General features: G+C 36.0%; 1 protein-coding gene across 1 annotated transcript in view; it reads left to right on the top strand.

Annotated features, from left to right (window-relative positions):
- The window catches only part of CMC1 (C-X9-C motif containing 1), an 84,580-nt gene that overhangs the window by 19,944 nt on the left and 48,775 nt on the right, over window positions 1-15,861 (top strand). Inside the window, exon 2 of the mRNA XM_059390807.1 lies at window positions 637-726. Coding sequence (XP_059246790.1) covers window positions 637-726 — 90 coding nt within the window. The remainder of the gene's footprint in view (window positions 1-636; window positions 727-15,861) is intronic.

Here is a 15,861-nt window from a genome sequence, read left to right as displayed (position 1 = left end):
CACGCTCAGCAAATCCTCTCAGTTCATGGCTGCCTATGTCCAAAGGTTGTTGGGAATTGAGTAGTACCAGGAAAAGTTTAGGGGTCCTGGTCTTCCTATGTGTCACTAGATACTGGGAAATGTCCTGATCCTTTGGGGATAAATACATGTTATTTACTAAACTACTTGTGTGTCTCATAATCTTGGATCTGTTCATCTATCCTTGAATCTCAGTATTGATAAAAATCCTCTTTCTTTGGGTTATGTTAAGAAGGGAAATTATAATGTTTTAGTTTATGACCTTTTGACAAGGCTGCATAGAATGTTATCAAAAGTGTTGCAGTGTAGCTTGTAGAAATTTTTAGAAACGTATTGCTTGTGTCCCACATTTTTTTGTTTTATATAAAAAAATACTTAGAATGATTTTTACTAACTAAAATAATCACAATCTTAATGAAGTTGTGAGAGTCAGCTTTTAATATATTTGCATAGGCTTTCATTTTGAGTAAAGCGGATATTTTTTCCCTAAATTGGTGATTTACTTGAGACTTCACTATATTAAACTGGTGATTTTTTCCCTAAACTGGTGATTCCCTAAACTGGTGATTTACTTGAGACTTCACTATATTAAAGAATGATCTTTTTTTTTTTCCCCAGGGCAGCATCTCAGACATGTTGAAAAGGATGTTTTGATCCCTAAAATAATGAGAGAAAAAGCCCGAGAGAGATGTTCTGAACAAGTTCAAGGTAAGATTCAAATATTCATATAAAGATCAAATTCATTTTTTTATAATATGATCTGAATTTAATCCTTAGCCTCAGAGTCAAGTAGTCAATGAATTAATATGTATGAATTGCTTCTCACCCTTTCACAGAGATACCAGTATTTCAGCTTTCAGAACTTCCAGACGGTGTTCAGTTCATTTACAATTTAAAAATATTTTCCCAAATTACTAGTAAAAAAAATTTTTTTCCCAGGAGTACAGTTACATATATAGAGAAACTTGGTTATTAGTATTTTAGAGAAACAAGTTATTCCGGTGATTTCGATAGGGAAAGAAGAAACCTCAAATGTAACATGTACCTGTTTTTTCTTCAGCAACATTCTTATATATTCTAAGATGATTTTCTTTGGTGCCATTGTCTATTTCTGAATTGTTACTGTAAGTACTACTAAGATTCCATTGAGACTTTTTATTTTTTACTTTTCTATATTTTAGGATATTTATGTAAATGAATGCATTAGGCACCCACATATGTATGTTTTGTTTAGAAAATGTTTCTTAATGCAGGATACTCCTGTATTCTGTACATCTAGAAGACATGCTGTTGATTAATATATAAAATTTAGTGAAAACATGTAAACAAAGCAGTGGAAGGTAAAAACTGAGGCCATAGATGGGGGGTCATTAGAAAAGCAGATGACAGACAGTATTACTGTAGAAACAAACATCTTTTTACACAAATCTATCCCTGAAATGGCCATCTAAAAGAGGTAGAAGTAAAATTTTTGCTGATGTACACCATTTTTCTGGCTCCCCTTCTTCACTTTTCCCTGTAGTCTTCTTCCTTGAGGGACTTCAGTGATTCTTTGTGGAGGATGATGGCCTGTGATTCCCATCAGCAAGTTTCTCTATAGGGAGCCAGGCTGTGACATCTGTAGTTTTGGGACTCTGTCAGTAATGTTTGGATGCCGGGAACATTTCTGTCCCTCTGATGCTGTTCTTTGAGAATGACCTCTGAAATCCTTGGATTGAAGCGATAAAAGAAGAGTAATTCTCACAGTGGACATAGTGTGGTGGTCATTTCTGTTTGTTAGATGACTTATTGTGCCCTATTCCAGTTTCAGATTCATTCATAAGATTTAAGTTAAATCCATCCATAAATAATGTTCTCAGTAATTACTTCGTCTATGATACTAGTTTTGCTTTCACTGTGAATTAGTTGTTTAATCAGAGCACCTTCCTTGCACTCACACCCCCAGGTATCAGGAGTAACTAACCCATTGCCATCTGCAGGCAGGGTTCACTGCAAAGCTAGAATTGGCAGGTGTCATGCAGATAGTCTGGAGATAATTCTCCACTTGCCTCAGAACTTTAAAATAAGTAAATAAATGTGTGTGTGTTTGTGTGTGTGTGTGTGTATACACACACACACGTATATATTTATATATATAAAATCTCCTGACCCAGGTGAGGGAGGATAAAAATTAACAATGTGTAATGGAATTATAGGGCTAAATTTTTACTACCAGGAAGATTTACTTGCTACTGATATATTGGTTCAAAGTTATAAATATGAGTTGTATTTATTCTGTTTTTAACACCCTATTCTGATATCTAGAATGAAAAAAAGCTAGCTAACTCAATTACAGATTGAGTTTTTACTCACATGATACAGATGAAAATGCAGAATTGGGTTTGGGTTTCAGAACTGCCTTTGCTAACTCCTAAAACAATGAAACTGTTTTTGGTTTTTTTAAAAAACAAAAGAAATAGAGTATAACAAAATAGAAGTTTGTGTTGCACAACTATCATATAACGAGTGGTACAGAAAAAATGTTTATTTTTTGCTTTATCAAAAGTTAAGTTGTTTTTAGGATGTTGACTTAGTTAAATCTTTCTTAAAATATACTTAAAATCTTCTGAAGACTGAAAGCATCTTAAAATTTGAGATCTGCTTGGGTTTTTTCAATGCATTTGTCCCTGTTAAAACATGGTGTAACAATTGATTTTTTGAATATTTGAATCTTTTATAGATAATCATATATTGACTTTTTTTTTAGGCCATATGGTCTAAGACTGTTATAGAATCTAAAATTATTTTATAAAACAATACTCTTTAGTATTCTTGCTTAACCATGTGGTTTAGTCAAGAACATACATTGGTGTTCAGCAGCAGCAGATCTATATTTGAATTGAACAATAAGATGTAATTTAGAATCAGGACACTCACCTTGTAGTTTATTTACTATTTATAGCCTTTGCTTTATTAAATAATTATAGAATTTTTATATAAAAGCATTGTGTGTGCTCACTGTATAGTTTTTTGATAAAGATACAGGAATTTTAATAAGTGATCTGACTTTCTGCTAAATGCCTTAAACCTGATTATGTAGGAAAGCTTTTCTGTTTGATTTTTTGCATGTCATTTCATCCCAGCTGATCATAAGAACTGGGTCAGACTGCCAGCAACTTAGGTTTGTGAAGGGAATGGAACAGCTTTTGCAGGGACAAAGAGAAATGAAATCACTTTCAATGAAAGAAGGATGCCTCATTATAATCACCAACAGCAGTTATTGACAGCTACACTTCCTATTAACAAGGAGCATTTAACTAAGAGTTTGGCTGTTGGATCTTTGGACTTGATCTAATTTGCTAGCATTAATTAGTTTCTTTTGAGCACAGACACTTGGTGCTCACAGCTATAGATTTGGAGGGCTAATTAGGATAGAAAATTGAACAGAATGGGGTAAGGCATTAACCTTCAACCATTACCAGCTGGGACACTGATAAAGACCACAGAGTCCAAATGCTCCCTATTGATGTGAAGAGTACCCTAATGAATATCAATTTCAGCCAGGTTGCTATATTCTTACTAGTTCTCTCTCCATTATAATTTTTAACCAGTTTCTGCGATACCTTCATTATCTGTATATACACTATTGGTTTTTACTCTACACTGATTTAGTCTGAGTTGCACATTTCATCTTATGTTTAAACACAATTAAAATTTGTCTTAAGTAGCTGATAACATTTAGAATGTTTCATTGTTACATGCCTTAATGCTTCTAAAACTTAATTTTTATTTACAATTCATGATTCTTATTCTACAGTGTATGTTTATAAAGTCACAATAACTGTCATTTCAAGTAATGAAAACTATAACCAGAAACAAGAAAATCTCAGCTTCTGGGTAACAAGTAAGCAGTACTTGTATTAAACTGGTGTCAACTTGATAATCTTTGTCTTTATAAAATATGCTTTTTTGCATTTTGTTTTTTTTTATATAGAAAAATAATACCTATTACCTTTTCTTTTGGAATTTAACCTTGATTTGATGAGTAAAGGTGGCTTAGCTTAGAGATTAGATACAGAACTTAGAATGCTGATCTTGTTATTATATACACTCAGATAAGATTAACTGTTGGTAGAGTATACATCAACAGAAAAGCAAGTGATCAACTGGTTGAGATAGAAAACTGAACTTTATAGTATTCTTTTGCCAGTGATACTGGCAATGAATAGAGCCACTAAAATTACCAGTGTATTTTTAGATATTAACACAATGAACACGGACAATGTTGGGAACGAAACTGAAGGAAAATTCTAGAATGTCATGGCTCTCTCCAGGTCTCCCATTTTCTAAAAGCCAAAACAGAAATTCTCTTTCATCAAGTATGATGGTGGAATCATTGGTTTTCTTGGATCTGGGAGTTACCAGCTTGTGGTGTTTTAGGAAGACAGTTTGATGACCTCTGGAGGTTACTTTTCATTCTGTGACTTTTTCCATGTGTCTGACTCTGCTAATTTAATTTAATTTTTAATTTTTCTGTGTTAGTAATATTGTGTCACCTATACTGTATGTTGTCTGTGTATATATGTGTGTGTGTGTGTATAGTTTGTCATATATACATTGCATAGTTTACATATGTGCATATTCTATACATTCTTGTGTTACAGTTTTTCTTCTGGAAGTAGTCCATGAGAGGAATAATCACTGAATTGATGCTTTGTAAAAATTCATTATATTTTGTTGCTTTTTCTGAATTGCATAGTTGACATTTGATATAAAGCTTCCACATTGAACAACGAAATTAACTTTAAAAATAACTTTTTTTTCTTCTTGCTATGACACATCAAGACCAAAGTAGTACTCTGTCATCCACATTGAACAACGAAATTAACTTTAAAAATAACTTTTTTTTCTTCTTGCTATGACACATCAAGACCAAAGTAGTACTCTGTCATCGGGGATGGCCTGGAGCTCTCTTTAACCTAGATGTATCTACTGCTCACTAACACCTTTTTTTTTTTTTTAAATCATATTTTAATGTTTCTTTTGTATAATGTCTTCTTCTGAGTCCGTTTTGATCTTTTGCCCAATAGGTGGTAACAGTTAGTTCTAAAGGAATTCTGTAAACCATAAGGAAGCACAGATTCTTCATTTCTTTGAGACCTTGCAGAGCTGTAGCAAACAGAATATCTGTCGTCTTCTGTCCGTCACATGCAATGAAGTATGTTACATTTTACAAATTCCAAGGATTATGAACTGACAGGAAAAAATCAAATTAAGAATGCTTTGGATATCCTTTAGGATGTTTACAGGTGGAAAACTATCAAAACTTAATTAAAACAAACTGGAGGACTGAAGACTGTGCATGGTCAAAGAAATCCATCTTTTATCCAACTGTGTTACTTGAACCTGCCAAAAACTTTCCCTTTGTTGTTTGAGTGGTGCTGTTACCACTACATATATTTTTGCCATTGAACAGTTCATCAGTGTTAACTAACACTAGGGAGGGTCAAATATGTAAAATCACCAAGTGTGAAGCATATTGTTAAGAGTATGTTACATACATTAAGAAATAATAGAGAGATTGAAAGTGCAGTTCTTCTTCTTTGGCCCTGCACTGGACTCATCGTGTATTTACACTCATGGCTAAGGTTTCTTACAGCCAAAGGGAAAAGGCACATGAAATGGAGGAGACCAGGCACATGCTTCCAAGAGCCCTCTCCCAGTAGTCACTCAGGATGTGCTTAATTCCTCCAGTGTTGAATTGTGACTCCATGTGTGAAGTGTTGTGTACTGGGGAAACTCATTAGAGACTTAGTCCTCAGAGTTTTTATTAGGAGTTGGTCACACAGGCATCCTTTGGTTAGCATTACCAAAATTTCAGACTCCCAGAAGGAAAGCAGGTGTTCAGCATAAACCATATGGTTTGCACAAACAGTTTAGAGACAGTGAGCCACTCTTAGCAATTAGGGAACGGTGGGAACACTCCCAAAATCCAAGTTGTCAGACACCAGCTAGGCCAACCTTCCAAACAGGCTTTTCTAAAGATAACAGCATCAGGCCTGCCGTGTTCACCCCTTTCTGTACATGGACATAATACAAATTAATTGCCAGTAAGTACTTGTGTATGCCTCTCAGGCCTGATGTCATGACTTTATGAGTAATAGACCTATATCTGACAAATGCAGCTGAATTATTTTTAAAATGACTGAGCAAGGTATATGGTGGTCATTACTTATTGATCATAGTGCTTCTCCATTATGTTTAATTCATACCTGTATTGTAGGACTTAATGGCTTATCATGACTGCCTTGTTTCTGCATAACAGGGCAGTTTTGTAATTATGACTGTACATAAGTACTCTTGAATGAATTGGCTAGTTTTCTTCCCACAGAGAGAGGTGTAGTCTCTTTGAGTTTTTGAAGTTAAATATGTAAATGCTAACTCTTTAAGGGACTACATTAGCAGGGAGCTTTGTCAGGGCAGATGAATTTAGTATCTCAAACGTAATTTATGCAACTTATTTTTGAAGGTCTAAGTGTGAAAAGTCTACTTGAAACTTTTGTGACTTGAAACTTAGGAATATTGTTAAGATGAATAAATAACATATGAACTAACTTCTTTATTCTTCTTTGTTTACTTCATTAACAAGTTTTTATTATATCCCAGCTTTCCTAGGCCTGACCTTTCAATGATTTTGCTGTAATAGTCTTAAATTCTTTTATCTTATGGGAAATTAATCCAAAATTAAATATGGGCTTGAAACAGTACCATCCCTTGTTTACAAAACCTAAGTATAAGATCACATTTCACTTAAATGATGATCCTTAAGTTGTAATTGACATTCTTTCAAGATAAAGCGGATGGCTGGTTAACTTTGTGCAAATACTCACAAATATATATATATATACATATATATATATACACATACATACATATATATATAAAATTATTTTTTAAAAAATTTTATTTATTTATTTGACAGATCACAAGTAGTCAGGCAGGCAGAGGATGAGGGGGAAGCGGCTCCCTACTGATCAGAGGACCCTCCCCCGACCATGCAGGGCTTGGTCCCAGGACCCTGAGATCATGACCTGAGCCAAAGCAGAGACTTAACCCACTGAGCCACCCAGGCACCCCACAAGTAATTATATTTTGACTGAAATACATTCTTAGAGGAATCTTGTCTATTGGAAAGGGGGGTAATTTATAAATCTGGTTAGTACAAAACTCTGGAATGCATTTAGATTTAGAACCACTTAAAAAATAATCAGTTCCTTTTTACAGAGGGCTAGAATTTGGTTGGAACTATAATGTATAAAACAGATAAAGACAGCATTTTATTGTAGTATGTTTAATTTTATCACATTTACAGAGCCAACATGTAGAAACAATCTTGCATTATTTTCATGAAGCAAATTATAAATCAGATATTATTGATTGCAGATGTAGCCTAGTATGTATCTCCTCTTCCAGTTCATTTTTCTGGCTTTCTTTTTGAGGAATACATAATAAAGAGTAAATCCTAAATCATATAATGTAGTAGTCTAAGTAGTAATGATTTCTTATGATTTACTCAGATTTTTGGAATATTCAATTAAACAGCTATGAGAGAAATTTTGATCCAAGGCCCAGAAATAAGTTTATCTGGCATCATATTTTAACATATTGGTTGTCTAGCATTCAGTTGATAGCATTCAGTTGTACTATTTGCATATATTTTAGTGTTATCCAATTACCATATCACTAAAGATATATTTTTATTTTATTTTAGATTTAAAGATTTTATTTACCTGACAGAGCGAGAGCACAAGCATGGGGAACAGAAGAGGGAGAAGCAGGCCTGCTGAGCAGGGAGCCCAATGGCAGGGCTCAATCCCAGGACCCTGGGATCATGACCTGAGCTGAAGGCAGATGCTGAACTGACTGAGCCTCCCAGGTGCCGCTGAAGATATATTTTTACAAGCAAAAAAGAGCTTTCAGGTTCCCTTATGCACTTGAATGGAACCTTAGGGTTATATGCAACATAGTCAGAAATGTTTACTGAATATTCCCTAGCCATTGTTACATGGACAGTGAATGAAACAGAAATTCTTATCATTACAGACCTTACATTTCAATGAAGGAGGGAGGTAAATATTGTAGGTTATTATAAGTAAATATAAGTCATCTGGAGAAAAAGTTGAGTGAGGGCCATGGGGAGTGCTAGAATGGTGCTGCAGTTTAAGGATGTGATGGGGGATTAAAAGGGTGATAGCACTGGAGATGATGAGGATGAACGCATCCAAGACATACATTGAAGGTAGAGGCAACAGGAAAGAGATAGCTTCCTATGAGTTGTCCTGAACAAATAAAAGGATGGGACTGTAGTTACCAGAGATGAGGCAAAATTTTGTGAAGAAATATTAGTTTAGTTTAGTTTTTGGTGATTGATGGAGTAAGAGTTTAGTTTTGGACATGTTAACTCTGAGGTGCCTAGTAGACATCTAAATTTGAAGCCACTATATTAATAATACTGTATTAAGCAATAGTAAAAAGTGATCAGTTTTAAAGGGAAACATAGGAGTAGACTGTTTATGCAAATGCAGTGGTTTTGGTATCAAAAACTGACATTTTTATTTCTTGGTTTTTCTTTAAGATTCCACATAGGCCATTTCCCTTCCAGAGCAAATCATAACTACACTGATTTGTTAATTTAACAAACTATACCTCAGTACTCGAAGGGAGAAACTAATGGTGCCAAGTACAGAGAGGAATGTGAGGATATGGTCTCATACCATAATAGATTATTCAGTATTGTGTGATGAGTTAATATATCACAGTTGGGGGGCACCTGGGTGGCTCAGTGGGTTAAGCCTCTGCCTTCGGCTCAGGTCATGATCCCAAGGTCCTAGGATTGAGCTCCACGTCGGGCTCTCTGCTCATTGGGGAGCCTGCTTCTTCTTCGCTCTCTGCCTACTTGTGATCTCTGTCTGTTAAATAAAATATTAATAAAAAAAAAAATCACAGTTGGTGTCAGAATCCAGGTATCTTAATTCCCAGTTTAGTGCTCTTCCATTAACATGCCATTTAACTATGTCAAAGATAGCAAATAAACTTTATGCTGACTTTCAGCAGTTGGAAGTGGTTGCCTACCATACTATAAGGGGATCAATCAAAAACCATGTCATTAGATCACTTAGCTATGTCTGTCTTGGGTGGTACATTTGGTAAGTGATGATATGCTTTGCATATGTGCTAGTTTATTTTTAGTTACTACTTTCCTGTTGCTGGATTGTGTGCTATGTATTATTTATCGCAGACTTCACCAAAATGGAAACGTTATTTTCTTCCTGTAGCTTAAGTGATTCTGAGTTTTTATTTCATTTTTGGGGAACATTTCTGGTATTTCCTATGGCACTCTTAGAGCTATAGCTCTATACCTATGCAAACTATAAACCATTTACTTGTTAAAAATGCAGTCATACCCATGCAGCATAAGAATGTGATTTATGCTTTGAAATTGAATGTTTTCTTTATTTTTATAATTAACAGTTAACAATATCTACTTCTTTGATTTTTTTTTTACTAGAATTGAAACATTTTTATTTTCATTACCTTATATCTTCTTATGAAATCACTCAGTAAAATATGTGGTAACTAATAGTTGAGTCTATGAAGGATCATTAAAAAATGTTAATATGCTCACATCACTAAGTACATGGTGTAGTTCTAGCACAATTATAAATATATGTTGAAAAAAGTAAATACATCCAAAATTTAGTAAGTATCTGAAACACAAGAAGGTGGATCATAGGCTCTGTAATTTGCATAGCTTTTTCAGTCTTCAAAATGAAAACATTACTTTAAGCTTTGTCTCCTACATGCACAAATCATAAATGTACAGTTTGTGGATTATGATAAAGTAAACATATGGGTAATTATTGTTGAAATCAAGAAATAGAAATTGCCAGAAGTTGTCCTTCTTCCAGTCTCCTCCCAATCACCGTCCTTTTCCTGCTCTGCAAAATAACAACCATTTTGACTGAGAACTGCATAGATTAGTTTGCCTGTGTTTTAATTTAAATGGAACCATACAGCGGGTGATCTTTTGTGCCTGGCTTCTTTCACTCATTATATTTGTTAGATTTATCCATGTTTTTGTATGAAGTTATAGTTCTTTCATTTTCATTGCTATATAGCACCATCATATGAATGTGCTGTAATTTATAGCATAGAAATGGGATTTCTGGGTCATACACTGTATATAACTTCAATTTCAGTAGATAATGTTAAACAGACTTCCAAATGACTGGAAGTATACCCGGTTTTTAAAAACAGCCATAAAAGGGTATTGGAAGAAGAAAGGATGGTTGATATAGGTGATTTTTATTTTATAGAATGGATTTTTAAAAATTTTCCCATAATGAACATGTATTTGTAAATATAAAAAAAAATCAAACTTTTTGTATGTCTTATAGTACAAACATAATAGATCCTAAATAAGGAAAATCTATTTGTAACATATGTGACAAAGGTTTGCTATCCTTAATATATAAAGACCTACCAGTTAGGAATTGGTGAATATCAAATTTAAAAAATGAGCAGAGGACACAAAGTTCCTTTTTGACAAATTACATACATATTATTAAATATGGAAAATACTTGCCCTCGCTTTCAGTGGGTGAATTGCATACCATGCCTACAGTATTATGTGTAACTAGCAAACTTGATATGTCTTAAAAATTTATGATGGAGAAGTTCCGCTTCTGGCATGGCCTGATAGCTCTGATCGCTTATGATTCTGCATGTCTCTCTGCAGAAAATAACTATAAAGTATGACCAAAATGTAAAAATAACATAAAGTCATTTGAGTGTGGACAAAAGCAGTTGGAAGTCAGAGGGTAGTCACAGTGAAGGAAGGGAATAGTACTGGCTGAGTCTCCATCTTGTAAGATGGCTGTAACTCTGACTAAAGCAAACAAACAAACAGAAAAACCCTTTACTTTTTTAGTCTTTACTCTTACTGGTCTGCAGGACCTAAAATAGGGTTTAGTGTAACTAGTTAGAAAACTTTGTATTTATGTGTGATGGTGTAAGAGGAGGGTAAGAACATTAATCGCAACAAGTTGGGAGCTAGAGAAAGTGAGCCTCATACTGTGTCTAAACTCTGTCTCTGACTCAGTCCTCAACTACATGTGGAGCAAATTCCAAGCCACTCAGTTAAGCTACTCATTCACCAAACTTTGAGCTGCTACCCGCTATATGATGTAGGAGAGATAGGGTCCCACAGTTTGAGGTCAGCAAATAAAATTGACTAAGTGAAAAAGAAAAAAAAATTCTTTAGGAAAAAAACACAGAATCCAAACACTTTACATGATATTGATCGCATGATAGAATGCCAAATTTTTCTAGGTGCACAGAAACAGGAAAACCTGATCCATTTTCAAAAGAAATCAACAGAGGCTAATTTCACGATAACTAAGAGGTTGGAATTAGAGAAGAATATGAAATCAGCTGTTGTAATTGTTTAAACATGTAAAGGAAAATATGCTTGCAATGAATAAAAAGACTGTAAATCTTAACAAGGAATTCAAAATAATAGACCCAAATTGAAATTCTAGAACTAAAAATTACTGTATCTGATGTAGGAACTTCAGAATAGAAATGGCAGGAGTCATGAATCTAAAGAGAGATCGATTGAAATAGCTACTCTAAACAATAGAGGAAAAAAGTAATTTAAAAAGATGAATAGAATATCATTGATTTTTAGAACAATATATTAAGGACAACCTTTATGTAATTGGAATTGCATAGTTAGCATAATAGCTACAGTTAAAAACACTGAAAATATTTACTAAACCACATACCTGCCCACAATGACCCAGCAGCTCTACCTAGGAGAAATGAATCATTTCAACATAATTTTCATTTCTATATGCTAATATGTACAGTAGATTTTTTTATAAGAGCCAAAAATGGAAAATAACCCAGGTATTTCTCAATAGAAGGGATAGCCTGATTGTGGTATACTCATACAGTGGAATACTCTTCAGCAATAAAATTGAATAACTACTGTATAACACACTGCAGCACAGGTGAATCCTCAAACTATTATTCTGAGTGAAATAGAAAAATGAAAGAACCTACTTAAAAAATACATATTCTAGAATAGACTAAACTAATCCAAATGAGGGTTACACCATTAGGCTGGGAGTGGGCCAGGAAGGAACTTTAAAGGAACTTAGTAGAGTCCTTTTCAATATTCTCTAATTTGTTGGTTTGTGATGCAGAGGTGTGTATACTTTGTTTCATCGAGTGCAGTACTTAAGATTTATTTCCTTGTGTGTTAACTTCCCTAATAAGAAAAAAAAATAAACCAGTATTGTCGCCCTCGGCTCGCAAGAACGACAATCAGCCTGGTATGGTGTTAATGCTTCATCCATTTATATCGTCAGCTTCCTTAGCTTATATGCGGCACGGTGACCAATAAGGGGCCAAGCAATGGGGAGAGCCAATGAGAGTCCTGTTACTATGCTGATTAAATTTGAAAGAGCCAAAAAAAAAAAAAATTTGAAACAGCCAATGACTATGTCCTCCTTTAGGCAGGCTTCACCAGAACGTTCGTTGTTTACTTGCAGCGTATTTTGCTGGCAGTGAGCCAAATGCCATCTTGTAATGGCGGGGACTTTCCCGGCCGGAGGCGGTCCCCGACATCTCTCCCATTTTTGTTTTATGGCAGAGATCGTGCCTGTCTTAGGTTGTCAGTAGCAGAAAACATCCTTACCTGTCATCAGACACAAGATATCGATGACCTCTATCCTGTCTTAGGTTGGTATGCTTTTCTACTGATCTTACCCGTCTTTGACTACCAATCTAGCATACTTAGCCATATCTGGGGAGATGTCCCAGCCTCTATTGACATAAGAGCAGGCCTATAGCTCGGCTCTGCTCTCGCTGTGTTCTCCATTGGCGAACTTTTCTGAATAGAAGCAGAATGCCAATAAGAAGGAGGACAAGAAGACCAATTGTGCCAGGCCATTGTTTGGTGAACTGGAACATATTGCTGAATGTTTGAAATAGCTCTGGGAGGGAAGCTGGTTGCACACGCTAGTTATCTCAGTTATCTCAGCCAGAAGGATTCGTGTGAAATTTTGAAAATTGTCAGACCAAGCACCCTGCAAATACTGGGAGAGCTGTTGGGAGGAATTCCTGGCCTTATTAAATTGAGAGAATTTTACAGGGGTAACACAAAGGGCTGGGGGTAAGACCCTGTAAGACGGTAACATTACCTTTAACGGCAGTATGATTATATGGCTGAAAATGTCCGAGTGTTTGATTACTCAATTGGATACATGGGGGTGATGTTTGGTTCATGTCTAAGGTAATAGTAAAGTTCCTGGCAGATAGAAGGTATGATTCTGTAAAGACGCAATGTCGGGCTAATTGTGTACAATAGGCAGTCCTAATGTTTGATTAGTTGTGAAAAATGGAGGGAATATTAATGAGTTAGTAACTGGCAAAGGGTAGGGCCAGGCTTTAAGGATTGCTCACAATTCACGGGTCGCTATCGGCGGGAGGTGGAGTGTTAATGCTCCCCATATCAGTAGTATCAGTGGCATCTTCTTTAGCGCCGTCTTCAGGGTCTGGGGCTTGTCGGGTTAACCGCTCAGGAATCCAAATAGGTACTTCCTTGTCATGTGGAAAAACACAAACAGAACTTCGGCTCCAGATTAGTACAGGGTCTGGACCCTTCCTCTGTCCTGTAAGAATATCCTTCCAAAGGATTAAAGGCTTAGGGGAGGAGTTGGTACGTGCTGAATGTCTCTCAGCTGCTGCATGTCCATTTTTATCAAGTGTTAGAATCGTGTTTAGTTTGCCTTTAGGGGACTGAAACGTGTCCCCTCTTCCCCCTTTTTGTTTTAAAAGAGCTTGTTTGAGGGTCAAGTGGGCACGTTCTACTATAGCTTGCCCTTGAGGGTTGTAGGGAATACCATGATTTAAGGTAATATCTAGTTGGGCAAGGAAACTGCGGAATGATTGTGAAGTATATGCAGGACCATTGTCCATTTTTATTTGTCGGGGTTTACCCCAAGTGGCGAAGGCTTGAAGGCAGTGGGAAATAACGTCTTTGGTTTTTTCTCCTGTATGGATAGAGGCAAAAATGACTCCCAAGCAGGTATCTACCGAGACATGTACATATTTGAGTTTGCCGAATTCAGGGATGTGAGTTACATCCATTTGCCATATATGGTTGGGCAGTAAACCGCGTGGATTTACTCCTAGGGAAGGTGACGGAAGCAGCATCACACAGTTTTTACAGGATACAACTATGTCTCAGGCTTGAGCTTTTGTTATATTAAATTTTAATCTGAGTGTGAGTGCATTTACATGAAACAGTTTGTTGTAATGTATCCTCTATTGTAAAGATAAACTGTTCCTTTGTTAGTAGATCCGCGGTGCGGTTACCTTCTGCTAGGGGACCAGGTAGAGTTGTATGTGTTCTGATATGACCTATAAAAAAGGGGGCTTTTCTGTCCCATATTATTGTTTGGAGGTTTTTTAAGGCTTTGGTAATAGAGGATTTGGTACTAATATGACCTACATTTTCAAGAATGGAAACGGCTTGAACAACATATTTGCTATCTGACAAGAGGTTGAAGGGTTCATGATGAAATAATCGAAAGGCTTTTGTAACTGTAAGTAGCTCTGTGACCTGTGGGGAAGTGCTCTGAAACAGGAAGGTCCAATTTTTTTTTTTTTTTTCCTTTGTGACTATAGCACCCACCCCATGTTTGGATCCATCAGTGAAAACCAATTTAGCACTATCGAGTGGTTTGTGGCGAGTTGCCCTAGGGTAAATGAGTGGATGTGTTAAGCTAAATTGAAGCCATGGGCTTGTAGGATAATGATTGTCGAACTTTGCTGTAACAATGGTCATGGTTATAGCCCAATCGTCATCACATGCTGCTAAGCAGATTAATTGGTCTTGTGTATAAGGAGTGACGATGATGTCAGGTTGTCTGCTAAATGCTGTGACACTGAGTTTTACACCCTTCAGTAAAATTTTTGCAATGGCGTTTGGATACCATGGCAGAATTTTTCCTGGGGAGTAGGCTAGGTTGACCCATGATATGGGTCCTTCCTACCAGAAGACCGCAGTCGGGGCTCGTTCCACAGCGAGAATACAATAATATAGCGTTTTTGAATAATCAATTCTGTCAACCTGAGCAGCTTCCAGTCTTTTTTTTGAATTAACTCGATAGCTGCTTGGGCTTGTCTGGACATATGACGGGGTGAAATTGAGATCAGCATTTCCTTTGAGTGTTTCAAATAAAGGATGCAATTCTTCGTTTGTAAGCTTTAAATAAGGCCTAATCCAATTAAGGTCTCCTAGTAGCTTTTGGAAGTCATTTAATGTTTTTAAATTATCTGTTCGTAGGGTTACCTTTAAAGGTTTAACTTTAGTATCATCAAGTCTAGTGCCCAGATAGTCCTTGATAGATGTTTTTTGGATTTTTTCTGGTGCTATGTGTATCTCTTAAGGGCCTCAGCTCCCTCCTGAATAGCTGACTCACATCTTGGCTTATGTCCCCCAAGGCATCCTCTGACCAGAGTCCATATAGCTAATGTTCCAGGCAGCAATGGTTTGCTTTTATCTCTTTTCTTAAGATCCTCTCCTAAATGGTCCCATTGTGGAATATTTAACAAACCCTCATCCAAAAACCAAGGTGCAACGGTTTCCATTGTAGTTAGAAATGCTCTGACGGTTTTTGATTTCAGCGGTGCACCGTTGGCTTTGAGAACGTCCTTTAAAGAACCCTCCAATCTAGATTTTGATAATTCAGAACCCATCTGGCCTCTTAGGTTAATTTCACAAGCGATAAG

Source organism: Mustela nigripes, chromosome 2, assembly GCF_022355385.1.
Source record: "Mustela nigripes isolate SB6536 chromosome 2, MUSNIG.SB6536, whole genome shotgun sequence".
NCBI classification, from domain to species: domain Eukaryota; kingdom Metazoa; phylum Chordata; class Mammalia; order Carnivora; family Mustelidae; genus Mustela; species Mustela nigripes.
This window is presented reverse-complemented; position numbering and strand designations above follow the sequence as displayed.